The sequence below is a fragment of the Copadichromis virginalis genome, linkage group LG19, assembly GCF_057382275.1.
Source record: "Copadichromis virginalis isolate Kocher_CV1m ecotype Utaka linkage group LG19, C_Virginalis_male_GT1.1, whole genome shotgun sequence".
NCBI classification, from domain to species: domain Eukaryota; kingdom Metazoa; phylum Chordata; class Actinopteri; order Cichliformes; family Cichlidae; genus Copadichromis; species Copadichromis virginalis.
Window position 1 is genome coordinate 11,546,952 of NC_140636.1, and position 14,564 is coordinate 11,561,515.

The window sequence follows — 14,564 nt, forward strand, 5'->3', positions numbered from 1 at the left end:
CTTTCATATACAATTTTAAAGCGAGCTGGGAAATCCTTCTGTAAATCTGAGCAAAGCCGCTTCTTCGTTCCTGCAGGTATAACGTCAGCAGCAAGACATGGATGAGCCTCGACCCCTCCGTCAACACTGTCACACCACGATACGGCCACTCGCTAGCCCTGCACGAGGTATGTGAAGCTAAAGTCGTTGAAAGCACAAAGTGAGTGTATGCTCTTAACTACATCTTCGTACTGCGGTGCATTTTACAAATCTTACAACCTCCCTATTCTTTCTTTATGCCTTTTAGATAACCTTTTGTTATCTGCAGCTTGGATATAAATAAATCTCAGGGTGTTTTTATGCAGAAATGAGGCAGTTTACTCTCTGCAAAAAGACTTTTGGGGATTTCTGGTGGAATAATAACAAGAGGAGGAGGTCCATTGATGATTAACAAACAGAATTTAAATCATTTTAATTTACACGTCATGTACCATGACGTCATACTCTCAGGACATTACTCATAACGGATTTATAGAAAACTGCACATGATGCCTCAAAAGGTCTGTTTCGTTAAAATTATATGATGCATTTAAAAAAAAAAAAAAAATGTTTTGGCCTTTATGTGATAATAAAACAGTGAATACAGATTGGTAGGTGGGGAGAGAGAGAAGTGGAAGACACACAGCAAAGGGCCATAAGCCGGACTTGAACATGGCCACGTGTCATATGGTTGAGCTAAACTGGCTCCTGCATTAAAATAAAATTCCCAACTTGGCTGCACCTACGTAAATGTTCATCATGTCTACTTTTAGTCTGGAGCCAACACTGTCAAATGGCCTGCTCTTAATTTGAAGAGCCATTATTCTGTGTGACCTCCAGGCCATCTTCAGCTTATTCATAGGAGAAGGCGAAACAGCAGTAGGCGTATTGTTATTTTTGTTATATCAAACAAGACATGAAAATAGTCATCAATTTGCTGGATTATAATAATTCTTCTTATATGTAACATGCAAGCGATACAGACTCTGTAGTGTTGTTGCCGTGAGTTATTCCAGTGAATTATAAGAAAGTTTAACTTAATTTGTTAGCAAAATTCTGCAAAAAGTCTTTGGAGTGTGCATATAATCCTGCTTCACTCTTTGTTCCCTCCAGGGTAAGATCTACATGTATGGCGGAAAGATCGATGCTACAGGAAATGTCTCGAGCCAGCTGTGGGTTTTCCACATCCAGAATCAGACCTGGGTCCTTTTAAGCCCCAGGGCCAAGGAGCAGTACGCCGTGGTGGGACACTCTGCCCACATTGTGCCTCCTGTCCACGAGGGGGACGGTCCCGTCATGCTAGTTCTGTTCGGGCACTGTCCTCTGTACGGTTACATCAGCCAGGTGCAAGAGTACAACATTGGTAGGTTTTAGGCACTTGTGAGAATGTGGTCAAACTAAACTAAAAATATACATGTTTATGAAAAGAAAGTGAAGATGCTTAAGAGGTCTCGTCGTCATCTGAGACACAATCTGCCTGAGAAAACTGGGTGAATTCAATTGCGGCTGTGGCTGATGGACGAGCACATTTTAAACTTGGATGTTATCTTTACCTGAGCTATCAGCAATAAGAAGTGATGGCAGTCTGATACGTCTTTCACACACTGCAAAGCCCAGCAGTAATGATCTCTAGTAAAAACTCTTGTATTTGAGTATTTCATTACATTGTGAAAACTTGAATTTAGATTTTAATTGTCCAGTAAAATCCTATTATGTGACCCTCCAGCCAAGAACACATGGAGCATCGTGTCCACAGATGGTGCCCTGGTCCAGGGGGGCTATGGCCACAGCAGTGTGTTTGACCCCAGCACCAGAGCCATCTACATCCACGGAGGCTACAAAGCCTTCAGCGCCAACAAGTATGGCCTAGCAGGAGACCTTTACAAGTTTGATGTGGGCAAGAGGAAATGGTGAGAGATTTTCTGTTTTGTTATGAAATATGCTTGCTTAAATGCTACAGTAGCAGGGTTTTCACACATGTACTGCACCCCTGATCATACCCAGCACAGTTACGTGCGAGAGTGCAAGCAGTTGGATCGAAAATATGCAGTCAAACTACAACCTCCTGAGTACAAAGTCGGCATGATGTGAATGTGTGGGTGTGTGAAAATCCCAGGTAGCAGTCTGGAGCATTTACAGCTAGCAAATGTGCATGACGTGTCCTGCCTATGTGCACGCTGTACCGCAAAAGTTTTTTAAGTAGCGTGAACACGTGTGGAGCTGGCCAGCAACTGCGGAAAATATGTCGACCTGATAAGCCCCCAAATTATTTTTAATTATCACTTTCCAAACCTTTCACTGTAAGGATATACAGGTACTTAAATGCCATTTACATTACAGTAATAACTTAAATGCACTGCCTTCTTTTACTGACTTCCCTTTTTCTTCAGCTGATACCTTTGTAAAAACTATTTTGGTAATCAGCACTTTGACCTTGCAGAGATTTCGCCTTATTTTGATAGAATTAGTCACAGAAGTGCCGCGCAGCCTTCACATGTCTAAACCTCTGCTAATGGCAGGAGGTTGCACTCTGCGGATGAAGCATCTTTGAACAAGCCAAGGTTCAACATTCAGTACTTAAGGCAAAGTTTGCATGTGTAAGGAAAACAAACTTAACTCTCTTGAGTTACAAAAAGCGTTCACGTGACGACATTTTAAAATGAAACTCGCTGGTGCTCTGAAAATAAGGGCCGTGTGGCGTTCAAGTGCTTAACAACAATCCAAACTGTGGCTGTGCAGGACCATTCTGAGAGACAGCGGCTTCTTCCGGTACCTCCACACAGCAGTGATGGTTAGTGGGATGATGCTGGTGTTTGGTGGAAATACCCACAACGACACCTCCATGAGCCACGGCGCCAAGTGCTTCTCATCGGACTTCTTGGCCTACAATTTAGGTCAGTAACACACACAGACTTTTTCCTTTCACTAAGGCTCTTTGCTTACACCCATCTACATGCATTCACACCTGAGAGCTGCTTAGTACAGCGGCAGGCTTCTTGTTGTCACTAGGAAGCTCCACTGGAGCAACAGAAGGTCAGATTTTTGCAACTTGCAGACTCAATAAAAACGCATCTTCTATTCATAACTGGAATAAAATAATAAATAAATACTCATAACGAGATGTTGTTAAGCTTTCCAGCACTGTGGTGTTTTTGTCATATTCACACTAGTATTATTATGCTGGATCTTGGTATAAAAAGAGAGAAATTAAAGCTAACTGAGAGAGTGAAGGTGCTTTTTGACTTCTCACTTTATTTATGTGCATAACAATCCTGTTCTTCATAATTCTTAATGCTTTGGAAAAGCTGAATCCTGTGGGGTTTTGATTTCAAAATATTTATTGTTCCTCCAGATAGCTTTTGATTTTCACCGTTTCAGAAGAAACACTTTGCTTTAAATTACCAGTCGAATGAGTTGGCGCTTGGAATTACTCCTCCGCTAAGACGAGAGCTCTGGCAGAAGTACGCGATACGCACTCTTTGTTTGTCAGCGAGATCAAAAACTGCAAAACTGCAAACGATATTTCATTAAAACTACCTGCAAAGGGGGAGCATAGGAAGAAGGGGAAAAAAAGAAACGATCCATAAAGTTTTGATGTGGCTCTGGATCATCTTTAAAAGGTGAAAATTGGGAATTTGCCTTGGCTAGGGATGCAAACTTTGTCCGTTTGCCCAGACAGTTAGTTTGTTTCTTGAAGTTCGGGCTTTTGAAATAATATCGCCTAAGTATTTGGAAGCTTCTAGCTCTTTCCTTTTGCTCATTTCAACATGACGGTATTAGGAAGTCTGTGGTGTTAGCCCCGTCCCTGGAAGGGTGAGCACGAGCAGGTTTTGTTTTGTGTTTTCTTAAACACCTGACATATGTAGTTAATTGTCGTCTGGGATTTTTCTCAGACGCAGTCATACTGGTTTACCAGTGATTGTACTGGAAGGCACACAAAGGTGTTTACTGCAGTTCGTGTTGCAAAAAAAGAGCCACTCCTCTTGAGTGGCTTTAAGGGCTTTCCTGGACAAAACGGGAAGTCGCCCCCAGTAAGATCCAATCCTCTACCCCAGCGGTCCGCAGCCCCGGACCCGGGGGCTGGGGACGGAGTCGTTTGGTACTTCGCTGCGAGAGTTGAGGCTTGGGTGTGAAATTTATGGTTCTCAGGGTTTTCATCACTAACTCTGTTTCCCTGGGTCTTTTCCTGTGTTGTAGTTGTGTGTATTATTTTGAAAGAAATATTTACGTGATACCATAGCGACCAGAGAGAGGAGGACGTTACTCTCAATGTTGTTGGTGCATTTCAGGAGGACGCTGCTAATAAAGTTACACAATTATACAGTGAATTTGCATTTAATATTATATTTACAAAATACCACAGTTTTTGTCTTGGTCGTATCATTTTATTTTGTTGTATTTATCCGCGACACCTTAAAGGTCGGTCAGTGAAAACATTGTCTGACATTAAACCGGTCCGTGATGCAAAGGCTGGGGCCTGCTGCTCCAACCTACCTGCTGTGAGGGAGTTATGATATTAAATCAATTTTTAATTAGTGTGTCTGATGTGCACTTCTCATACAAATTAGTGACATAAAGGAAAACCTGGGCTTCAGGGTTGAAAACTAGCAAGTTCAATTTTATGGACCTTCCCCTCCAAGCTGCTCTGTGAGGATTTCAGGGTGTCTGTAAAGCAGGGTGGGCATTCCTACTCATAGCTTTGGGGACATAAACTATATTTATTCGTGTTTATTCATGCAGTCTCTTTTCTGAATGCTATGTTGCAATTCTTCGGGATACCTTAGGTTTGTAAATTATTACTTGACAGCAGAGCCCCTGTGCAGACTGCTGGCAGAGTAGAAAATCAGATTTCTTTCCTTTTACAAGTAAAATACTGAGATCAGAGTTGATTTTTGAGAACTAATTATAATCCTGTTTCAAGTTCTCCTCTTTGTCCTAATGTAAGCTAACACAGCTTTGTCACAAACCATCCCGGCTTCCTCATTCTGTTAACTGCCTATAAACGTTGTCATAAATTGAGTCTGCCTCCTTCCGCAGTGCCGTCGCAAGCTGCTCATTAATGAGAGACTTCACTCTCTCTGGATGGGAGAATTCCCCGGAGGCAGAAAATTGCCCCGGGACATGTGAGGGTTTGCTGTGTCATTTCCATCATGATTGACAAGCAGTGAAACTATCTCTCAGGGGCACACACACAGACACACACACACACGTCCTCCGATCTCTCACAGCTTTTGTTCTCGAGAATTGCAGGTTCGGACTAAGACATCCCTTTGTGGTATGAAGAACGGATGATGAGGCAACATGTGCCACATATGTTTAAGTTACCGCATGCTGTGTCTTGCCTGGCGAAATGAGACTAGCTCATCTGACCCTGGCGCCAAATTGTTTTTGGGATTTCCCCAGAGATTATTCGAGCCAAACTTTTAGATTTAATAAACTTTAAGCCCACCAACCCCTCCCCTCCTTGTTTCTGACCTCTGCCTGCCACTCCTCATCCTCTCTATGATTTTGTAATTGGACTGAAAGTACTAGCTCACTATATTACTCCAGCACCAGCCAGCTGTAGGGTCGGTGTCAGCAGCCGCAGTGGTAATTAGAGTCAAGATGACCCCGCGCCGAGAACTAATTGTCTCTCCTTAACAAGCTGAACTCAATTAGAGCATAGAATTCAAGAGCTGTCCACTGTCCTGACATTGGTAAATCGTGTTGTAACATAACCACCGTGAGGGGCAATGCACCACACCAGCTGCAGTGCCATCCTCTGACACCAGAGGGCACTGTCTGCTCGTGAACGTGGAGCTCTCACAGATGTCCGTCCATCTCCTCTGGGAGACTATGATGACTTGCACTGCATTGTACCGTGTGAATGTGATTTACCACAGTCACTGTGCTGGCTTCTTTAGGCTTTGACTTTCAAGCTCATTCTTTTTTTTCCATTAAGATTTTATAGCTGCACATACTGCTGCTGCTTTCCATTAAAACAAACATAAAGGAATCAAACCATTCAGTTATTCATTTACCTGCTAAACACCAATATAGAAATTTAGAGGTCATGACATCACGGCGGCTTTCCAGTGGCTGAATTTCAAACTGTAGGTAAGTTGCAGTAAGAATAGAAACATTTCTCCTTTGCTTCATTTTATTAGTTACTAGACAAACAAGTTGGGTAGCACTAGTTCGGATAACAACATCCATATGTGTAACTTCAGACTGACAGATCTGCATATGAATATGCAAAATCTGTGGGTCTGAAGCTTTCTGAGAGCCTAATCGTTTAACAGATTGTGAATTCTTCCACCTGCAAATTGCAGAAAGGACCCAGAATAACTTGTTAGTGTGTCGCAGGTTCAAAACACCCTATTGCAGTTTCCACCACCAAAAATGGAAAGGCCAGGCTTAGAGACATGCAAGTCAAATCCAGGGATACCAGTTCAGACTTCGTTTGAACCATCAGACTGTTGGAAATTGGTCACTTACGTCTGCTTATGTGGGTCAAACAAAACCATCACTGACTCTCTGTCCCCTTCTGCACCTTTTACCTGCCTTTACATTCAGCTATGGCATTCCACTACCTGTGATCAGTGTCTCAGTCACTTCGGCCATTAGCTTGTCTGACACGAGAAGATGAGCCTCGCTAACCACCCAGAGCGTGTCAGCGGAGTTTGCCACAGCTGAAGACATGTATGTTATAACGAGTGGGAGCAGGTGAAGGGTTTAACTTCTGTCTTCTTTTCATTGCAGCGTGTGATGAGTGGACAGTCTTACCTCGACCGGACCTGTACCACGATGTCAACCGCTTCGGACACTCTGCAATCTTCAGTGATGGGTAATCTTTAATTAATTACGTAATTGAAAACTCACCGGATTAAAAGTGGAAAATCCTCTGCAGTACATATATGAATCTCATTAAACATGAGCTCCTGTATGATTTTTCTTCTTCACTCCATTCCTTTCCTGTTTGTTTTATTTATGATCGCTGTGGACTTGTTAGATGGATGATGGAACAACCACAAAACATCAGCAGAGAGGAAATGAGGAACGCAAAAACGTAGAAAGCTGCCGTTTGTTGTCGAAAAACGATTAAAAAGGATTGTTAAGAAAGAGAAGCTGAATTCATGAATGGATGCTTTGGCATTCAGAGTGACAGTTGAGAACAGAACAAGAGATTTTCAAGTATTGGCAGCAGACTTTTTGATAAAAGGGAGTCCTCAGAGTTCCTTTGTTGGCTTAAACCCTTCAAATACACGTCCTTTGCTTGATAGGGGACAATTGCAACACACGTGGGGTTATTGTTGCTTCTTAAATTGTGTTGAATTTATGGTGTAGCATAAGGAAATGGTCTTGCACTATGGCAGCACAGAGCGGGGACAAAGGGGAAACACTTGAAGCAAAGGAAAACAAGCAAACAATGCATCACAGGGAAAAATCAAACCCTTGTTGCCTTGGGAAAAGCTGTGTGGATCCATACATGACATTTCATTATCAGTCTGCAATATGAATAGATTGTGATGGGGATGGTGCTGCGAGCAGAAGCGATGAGTCATCACTAAATATGATCTGCTCTGCCAGCAGAGCAAGACGCTGCGATCCATATTACATTATACATCCTGTTGTATAGAAGACATTAAATATTAACATTAATCACTACCCCTGTTTGGGGCAGTCCTTATATTACTCATGACTCCACTTCCTTGGGAGCAGTTCAAAGTTTGTTCATGCATTCATTAACTGTTCGAGTTCAGCGCAATCAAAAGTTCACAGCAGTTGAACTGAGCGGTATTTTTTTTAAATGTATTAAATGACGATAAGCAAGTTTACGAGAAGCCGTAATAAGGTTTAAAAAAACAGGCTCTACTGCTGTAGTCCTTAATGTCAGGTTTGAGTTGTTATATTGAAGACAGAGACTGATGTACAGTGGGGCAAAAAAGTATTTAGTCAGCCACTGATTGTGCAAGTTCCCCCACTTAAAATGATGACAGAGGTCAGTAATTTGCACCAGAGGTACACTTCAACTGTGAGAGACAGAATGTGAAAAAAAAATCCATGAATCCACATGGTAGGATTTGTAAAGAATTTATTCGTAAATTAGGGTGGAAAATAAGTATTTGGTCACCTCAAACAAGGAAAATCTCTGGCTCTCACAGACCTGTAACGTCTTCTGTAAGAAGCTTTTCTGTCCCCCACTCGTTACCTGTATGAATGGCACCTGTTTGAACTCATCATCTGTATAAAAGACACCTGTCCACAGCCTCAAACAGTCAGACTCCAAACTCCGCCATGGCCAAGACCAAAGAGCTTTTGAAGGACACCAGGAAAAGTATTGTAGACCTGCACCAGACTGGGAAGAGTGAATCTACAATAGGCAAGCAGCTTGGTGTGAAAAAATCAACTGTGGGAGCAATCATCAGAAAATGGAAGACATACAAGACCACTGATAATCTGCCTCGATCTGGGGCTCCACGCAAGATCTCATCCCGTGGGGTCAAAATGATCATGAGAACGGTGAGCAAAGATCCCAGAACCACACGGGGGGACCTGGTGAATGACCTGCAGAGAGCTGGGACCAAAGTAACAAAGGTCACCATCAGTAACACACTACAACGGCAGGGAATCAAATCCCGCAGTGCCAGATGTGTTCCGCTGCTGAAGCCAGTGCATGTCCAGGCCCGTCTGAAGTTTGCCAGAGAGCACATGGATGATACAGCAGAGGATTGGGAGAATGTCATGTGGTCAGATGAAACCAAAGTAGAACTTTTTGGTATAAACTCAACTCGTTGTGTTTGGAGGAAGAAGAATACTGAGTTGCATCCCAAGAACACCATACCTACTGTGAAGCATGGGGGTGGAAACATCATGCTATGGGGCTGTTTTTCTGCCAAGGGGACAGGACGACTGATCCGTGTTAAGGACAGAATGAATGGGGCCATGTATCGTGAGATTTTGAGCCAAAACCTCCTTCCATCAGTGAGAACTTTGAAGATGAAACGAGGCTGGGTCTTCCAACATGACAATGATCCAAAACACACCGCCCGGGCAACAAAGGAGTGGCTCCGTAAGAAGCATTTGAAAGTCCTGGAGTGGCCTAGCCAGTCTCCAGACCTCAACCCCATAGAAAATCTGTGGCGGGAGTTGAAAGTCCGTGTTGCTCGGCGACAGCCCCAAAACATCACTGCTCTCGAGAAGATCTGCATGGAGGAATGGGCCAAAATACCAGCTACTGTGTGTGCAAACCTGGTAAAGACCTATAGTAAACGTTTGACCTCTGTTATTGCCAACAAAGGTTATGTTACAAAGTATTGAGTTGTATTTTTGTTATTGACCAAATACTTATTTTCCACCCTGATTTACGAATAAATTCTTTACAAATCCTACCATGTGAATTCATGGATTTTTTTTTCACATTCTGTCTCTCACAGTTGAAGTGTACCTCTGGTGCAAATTACTGACCTCTGTCATCATTTTAAGTGGGGGAACTTGCACAATCGGTGGCTGACTTAATACTTTTTTGCCCCACTGTACCTGCTCCACATTAACTTAAGTACTACAGCAAAACTCTCCAAGCATCCTTTGGTCTGAACTTTAAAGTAAAGGATCTGCATTTGCTTTCAGGCTCCCCCAAAAAAACCTGGCACAGTCTTTCCTTTGAACTGTGTCTTGCTATCTCAGTTTCTTTAAATTCTCTGTTAAAAAACAGTTTTCATAATATTTTTGAAAGAAAATGATTGGGAGGGAAAACACACGCTTTCACTATCCGTAAGACTTTTTCTCTACAATGACTCACATCTTTTAAATGAGAAGAAAAGAAAGTGGTTAACTGATGTAGTCCCCTGCAAGACTACCATGTTCTCCTCCTCCCGATCTAGGCACTCAGCAGGATGTCCTCAGCGTGCAGTTTGAAGTGTGCCCTCCACGATCCAGTGGAGTGGGGGTGGCTTTTGATCAGACTTGTGCAAATTACCCATCTACCCGACCGGGCAGCCTGTGAATGGGTAATTGGTGGATGAGTCTGAGAGCATGCATACGCTTAGGCCCACGCTCGCAGAGTAATCCCAGTAGCTGAACATAGGCCAGTGGAGAAACATCTTCAGAAACGACCTGGACCCATCATCAAAATGCACTCTAACACGCGCACAGTAGGGGGTCCTGTCAGGTCCATCTGCACAGGAAGAGAGCGCTTGTTGGGGATTTAGCAGACTTAAGAGGCAGGTTGAAGCCCAGAGAAGAGGAGGATCACTTAGAGTGTGCAAAAAGGGTTGAAATTGGGCAAAATAGTAGGGAGGAAATTCACTTGTCTTACTTCCTGAATCCCTTCCCTCCTAACATCTATTTCACCTGTAGTCCTCTAATTCTTTTCTTGTGTTCTCCTGCAGCGTTATGTACGTGTTCGGTGGCTTTAACAGTTTACTGCTCCGCGATGTCCTCACGTACACCTCGCCCAGCTGCTCGGCCTTTTCCAGCCCGACGTCCTGCAGCCAGGCCTGGCCAGGAATTCACTGCGTGTGGAACGCCACCCAGGAGGCCTGTCTGCCTTGGGAAAGCGACGTTATCGGCACTGAACAGCAGCAGCAGCCCTCCTGCAACACGAGATCATGTAGGTGACGCTGCAGTTGCATTGAAATGCCGCACGGACGTGACACGTGAAGCTAATCCAAGATAATTTGGGGTTCTCGATGCTTTCCTTCAGTGTGTGCAGAACTCATCTGCATTCGCTTCACTGATGTCCGATGAGATGCATACGCTGCCAGAAACGGCTTGTTTGTCATGGGCTGCCAACACAGTTCCTCACATCAAAGAGGGAAAATGAGCGAAAAAATATGTCACCTGGGTGTTTTCCTCTGTGTGTGCTTGTGCGTGTTTGTGTATGTGTGGTAAGTTTTGGAATGTGGAAAATATGGCCCTCATGCATCATCCAGAAACAAACAGTTATACCTATAACTTCTGTTCCCTGAAGGAGAGGAATGAGGTGCAACACATAAGTATGGAACATATATATGCACCCCATAGAGCAGCCATCAAACTGGAGTCGGACCACCAGCATCACCAGTGTGCAGTAGACCCAGCACAAAGAAGCGGGACAAAGCGGGATCCTTGGTGCTGTATGCCAGTGAGATAGCTTCTATAATCCAGTGGGGCAGCCTCTGTTTAAACAGGGGGGTCTACCTGTAGTCGGATTAGCGAAGCAGACAACTGGTCTCATAAAAGCACATTCTGAGTGCTCTTAATGTTTGTACATAGCACACGTGCATCCTCTTCTGCTTCTTAGATGCAAAAGAAGAGGAGCAAAAGCTCAGATGCTCAAATTCCATTGAGCTATAAGATGCAGGAATGACCTTGGGTAAACATGCCGCATTCGGGTACAATACGACCCTGAGGCCATCAGGAGAGAACTGTGTGCAGGAGGGATGCACAGACAGAGCGTGAAGGTCACCTACTCGCTTTTCAGAAGCCAATGGGAGAACCAGTGCAGTCTTATATGAAAGAAATTTTGTATACATGGACTCGGTGGGTTCAAAGGGGTCTACAAGGGGGCTCCAGCACCAAAGACCCATGCAGGGACACTGAACCTAACCACGGGTCTCGGGCGGCAAACCCTTTTACAAAAACTTATGACAAGGAGATGTGCAACCCAATCAAAACCAATAAGATGAGCAGATATTGCTGAATCTCCTGCAGCAATGTCAAAATATCCAGAATAGACCACTGGAATGGAGGATTGCGCCGGTCCTAGCACCATTGCTTGAAGGTCTGGTTGAGGCCCTAGATTGTTGCTACTATGCTTGCTTATCTATCACATTAGACCTCTCAGCAGGTAAGCATGAAGGCGCCAGATCCGGGCGCGGATGAACCACTTCTCCTCCCACCTGAGAGAGGAGGTCCCTTCAGAGATGAAACTGCCAAGGCCTTGGTGCTAAAAGACTCATTATATCCACATCCATCAAGGGGCCACTAGAATCAGAGAGAGCTGCTGTCGACACACTCTCTCTAGAACTGGAGATATTATTTCCGCTGGGGGAAATGCATACAGGAGCACGACTGGCCACTGGTGCACTAGTGCAAGCATACTATGTAGATGATGAGATATTCAAGGACTTCACCATCTTATGTTGAGAACATTCTGATTGTTGTTGACAGTTTTTTGCTAATTGGAGAACCTCTGCCCACCTTCTGAGAAACTCTGGCAGTAAAAACAGGAATTGACCTGGTGCTAATTCAATTAATTAGTTGCAAAATGTCCCACCGGCTGTTTCATTTTAGGACCACTTACTTTTTTACTTTTACTTTTTACCAGTCTTTTTTTTTTTTTTTGCCTCCGTTCCAACTTTTTAAAGATGTATTGCTGCTCAAAATTAGCTAATATAGTAGTACATTTTCCCAATTTCAACACTCATTATGGTTTCTGTTTTCTCTACCAAATAAAATCCTGGATTCTGTTTTTGTTTACATTTTGTGTGATGTGCAAATGTGTTTGTTTGGTTTTTAATTGCATTGAGGTTTTATTACATTTTGATTTCTAATTATAAACATCCCCCAACGCTAACACTCGTGACACTGATGCACCCACACACAATTTCTTACATGTGAGCGTGCGTGTCAGTGAGGTAATCACGAAGGACAGTCCAGCCTTCTCTCTCTGGTTCCTGTTGAGAGTTGTCTTCCGTTTGTTTGTCAGTTGTCACACAAAGAGGAAAACCCAGAAACATCAGTCTTTCTCTTCGGCACGGCTGTCTTATTTTCCGGTCTTGCTTCTACAGCAGTGCTGGCAGATGGAAACCGCTCCATGGCATCTCTTTCCGGCACATTAAATACAAGGGATGCGATCTGGCAGTCAACACTGGATACCCCGAAAGAGACGGCAAATGTTTTGACTGAGCTGTGGTTAATGGCAGAAACAGAGTTACTGGTTGCTTTGACTTTTGAACTGACTGGAAGATTTCTGTCTCTGTTCTTATAAATTTAAAAAAAAAAAGTGCACCCTGTTCTACATTTTGCAGACGGTGATGCTGAGAGATGTGACCAGTATACCGACTGTTACAGCTGCACTGCCAACACCAACGGCTGCCAGTGGTGTTCGAGCCAATGCGTGTCTCTTGGAAGTAACTGCACCTCTGCATCGGTAAGAAAACTTGCTCTCCACCCTGCCCAGAGCATTTGGGGACATCGCCTCTAACTGTGTTACATATAGGAGCTGAAGAGGTGCTTCTTATAAGCCTGGGAGGATCCAGAAAGCAGGATATATCAGGTTGTAGAGAAGGGGCCTGCTGGGCTTACTGCCTGCAGTCACCTCATTGCTTGGGGGAGAAAAAACCCTTTGTTGGACATTAAACACACAAAGTAATGGTTTTGTTGGACACCAGTGGTTTTTCTGCAAGCTGCAGAACTTCACAATCTGATGTTTACATGCGTGGATGTGTATTCACTTCAGCAAACATTGCCAACTAACATTTTGTTGCCACGCAAGCCGAGTGCAATTTTGCAACTTATTGTAATACATGAATAGGTAGTGTTGTTATGATCTCGAGCAGTCAGAGGCTCTTTGAAGCACAGAATAATGAATGCTCAGACACAATAGTTTCCTGGAGCCAATTCCAGTGCAGCTTCACTAATTTTGGCAACTTTTTGTTGCTTTCAATGGACTACACAAACTTTTTCCATTTTTCTCCAAAGGTTATTTCATCTTAAAACACACATCAGAGGGAAAAATACAGCCTGTCTCAGTCCAGCCCATGTGTCCTTAAAAGAAATCAAAATAACCCTGATCCCTAGAATCTGAGTGCTTACATTATGTTAATGGAAAATTACTTTTTTGAGTCTACACTCACTGCCATGCAACAATGCTCCAGAATAGGACGCTCCATGTATGCGTGCAAACGAACCTTTTTGGGGATTTTCTGTGATGATCAGTAGCACCCTACACACACCTTTCCATCTTGCAGCTCTGTTATAATGTACACTCACTGCACCTGTTCAGCTGCTAGGTAATGCAAATATCTTAGTCTGCCAATATAACTGCAAGCTACTCAATGCATTTAGGCATTTTAGACATGATCAAAATGACCTGCAGAAATTCAAAGTGAGCATAAGCGTGTGAGTGTGTTTGAGTGATTTGAGGAACTTTGAATGGCATGTTTGTATGTAAAAGATCCAGTGAGCAGCAGTTTGGGCAAAAATACCTTGTTGATGCCTGAGGTCAGAGAACAGAGGCCACACTGCTTCGATCTGATAGGACCGCAACAGTAACTCAAATAACCAGTCGTTAAAACCACGGTGGTGTGGCGTAATGGTGTTGTTGATATTTTCTTGGCACGCTTTAGGTTCATTCATAGCAAGTGAATATTGTGTGGATGCCAAAGCCTTACCAGAGTATGGTTTCTGATTATAATCATGTGCACACGATGTGGTCCTTTTATGACTACAGTGTTCTCATCATCTGATGGCTGCTTCCAGCAGGGTATCACACCATGTCACAAACCTGAAATGATCTCAATCCAGTGTACTCAAGCGGCCTCCGCAGTCATCAGATCTCAGTCCAATGGAACATCTTTGGA

At 43.6% G+C, this 14,564-nt stretch overlaps 1 protein-coding gene across 3 annotated transcripts in view; it reads left to right on the forward strand.

Annotated features, from left to right (window-relative positions):
- atrn (attractin) overlaps positions 1–14,564 on the forward strand; it is a 138,281-nt gene that overhangs the window by 25,232 nt on the left and 98,485 nt on the right. For all 3 annotated transcript variants that reach the window (XM_085441610.1, XM_085441611.1, XM_085441612.1), the window contains exons 7-13: positions 77–167; positions 1,132–1,381; positions 1,745–1,928; positions 2,758–2,912; positions 6,760–6,844; positions 10,389–10,609; positions 13,011–13,132. In XM_085441610.1, coding sequence (XP_085297736.1) covers positions 77–167; positions 1,132–1,381; positions 1,745–1,928; positions 2,758–2,912; positions 6,760–6,844; positions 10,389–10,609; positions 13,011–13,132 — 1,108 coding nt within the window. The remainder of the gene's footprint in view (positions 1–76; positions 168–1,131; positions 1,382–1,744; positions 1,929–2,757; positions 2,913–6,759; positions 6,845–10,388; positions 10,610–13,010; positions 13,133–14,564) is intronic.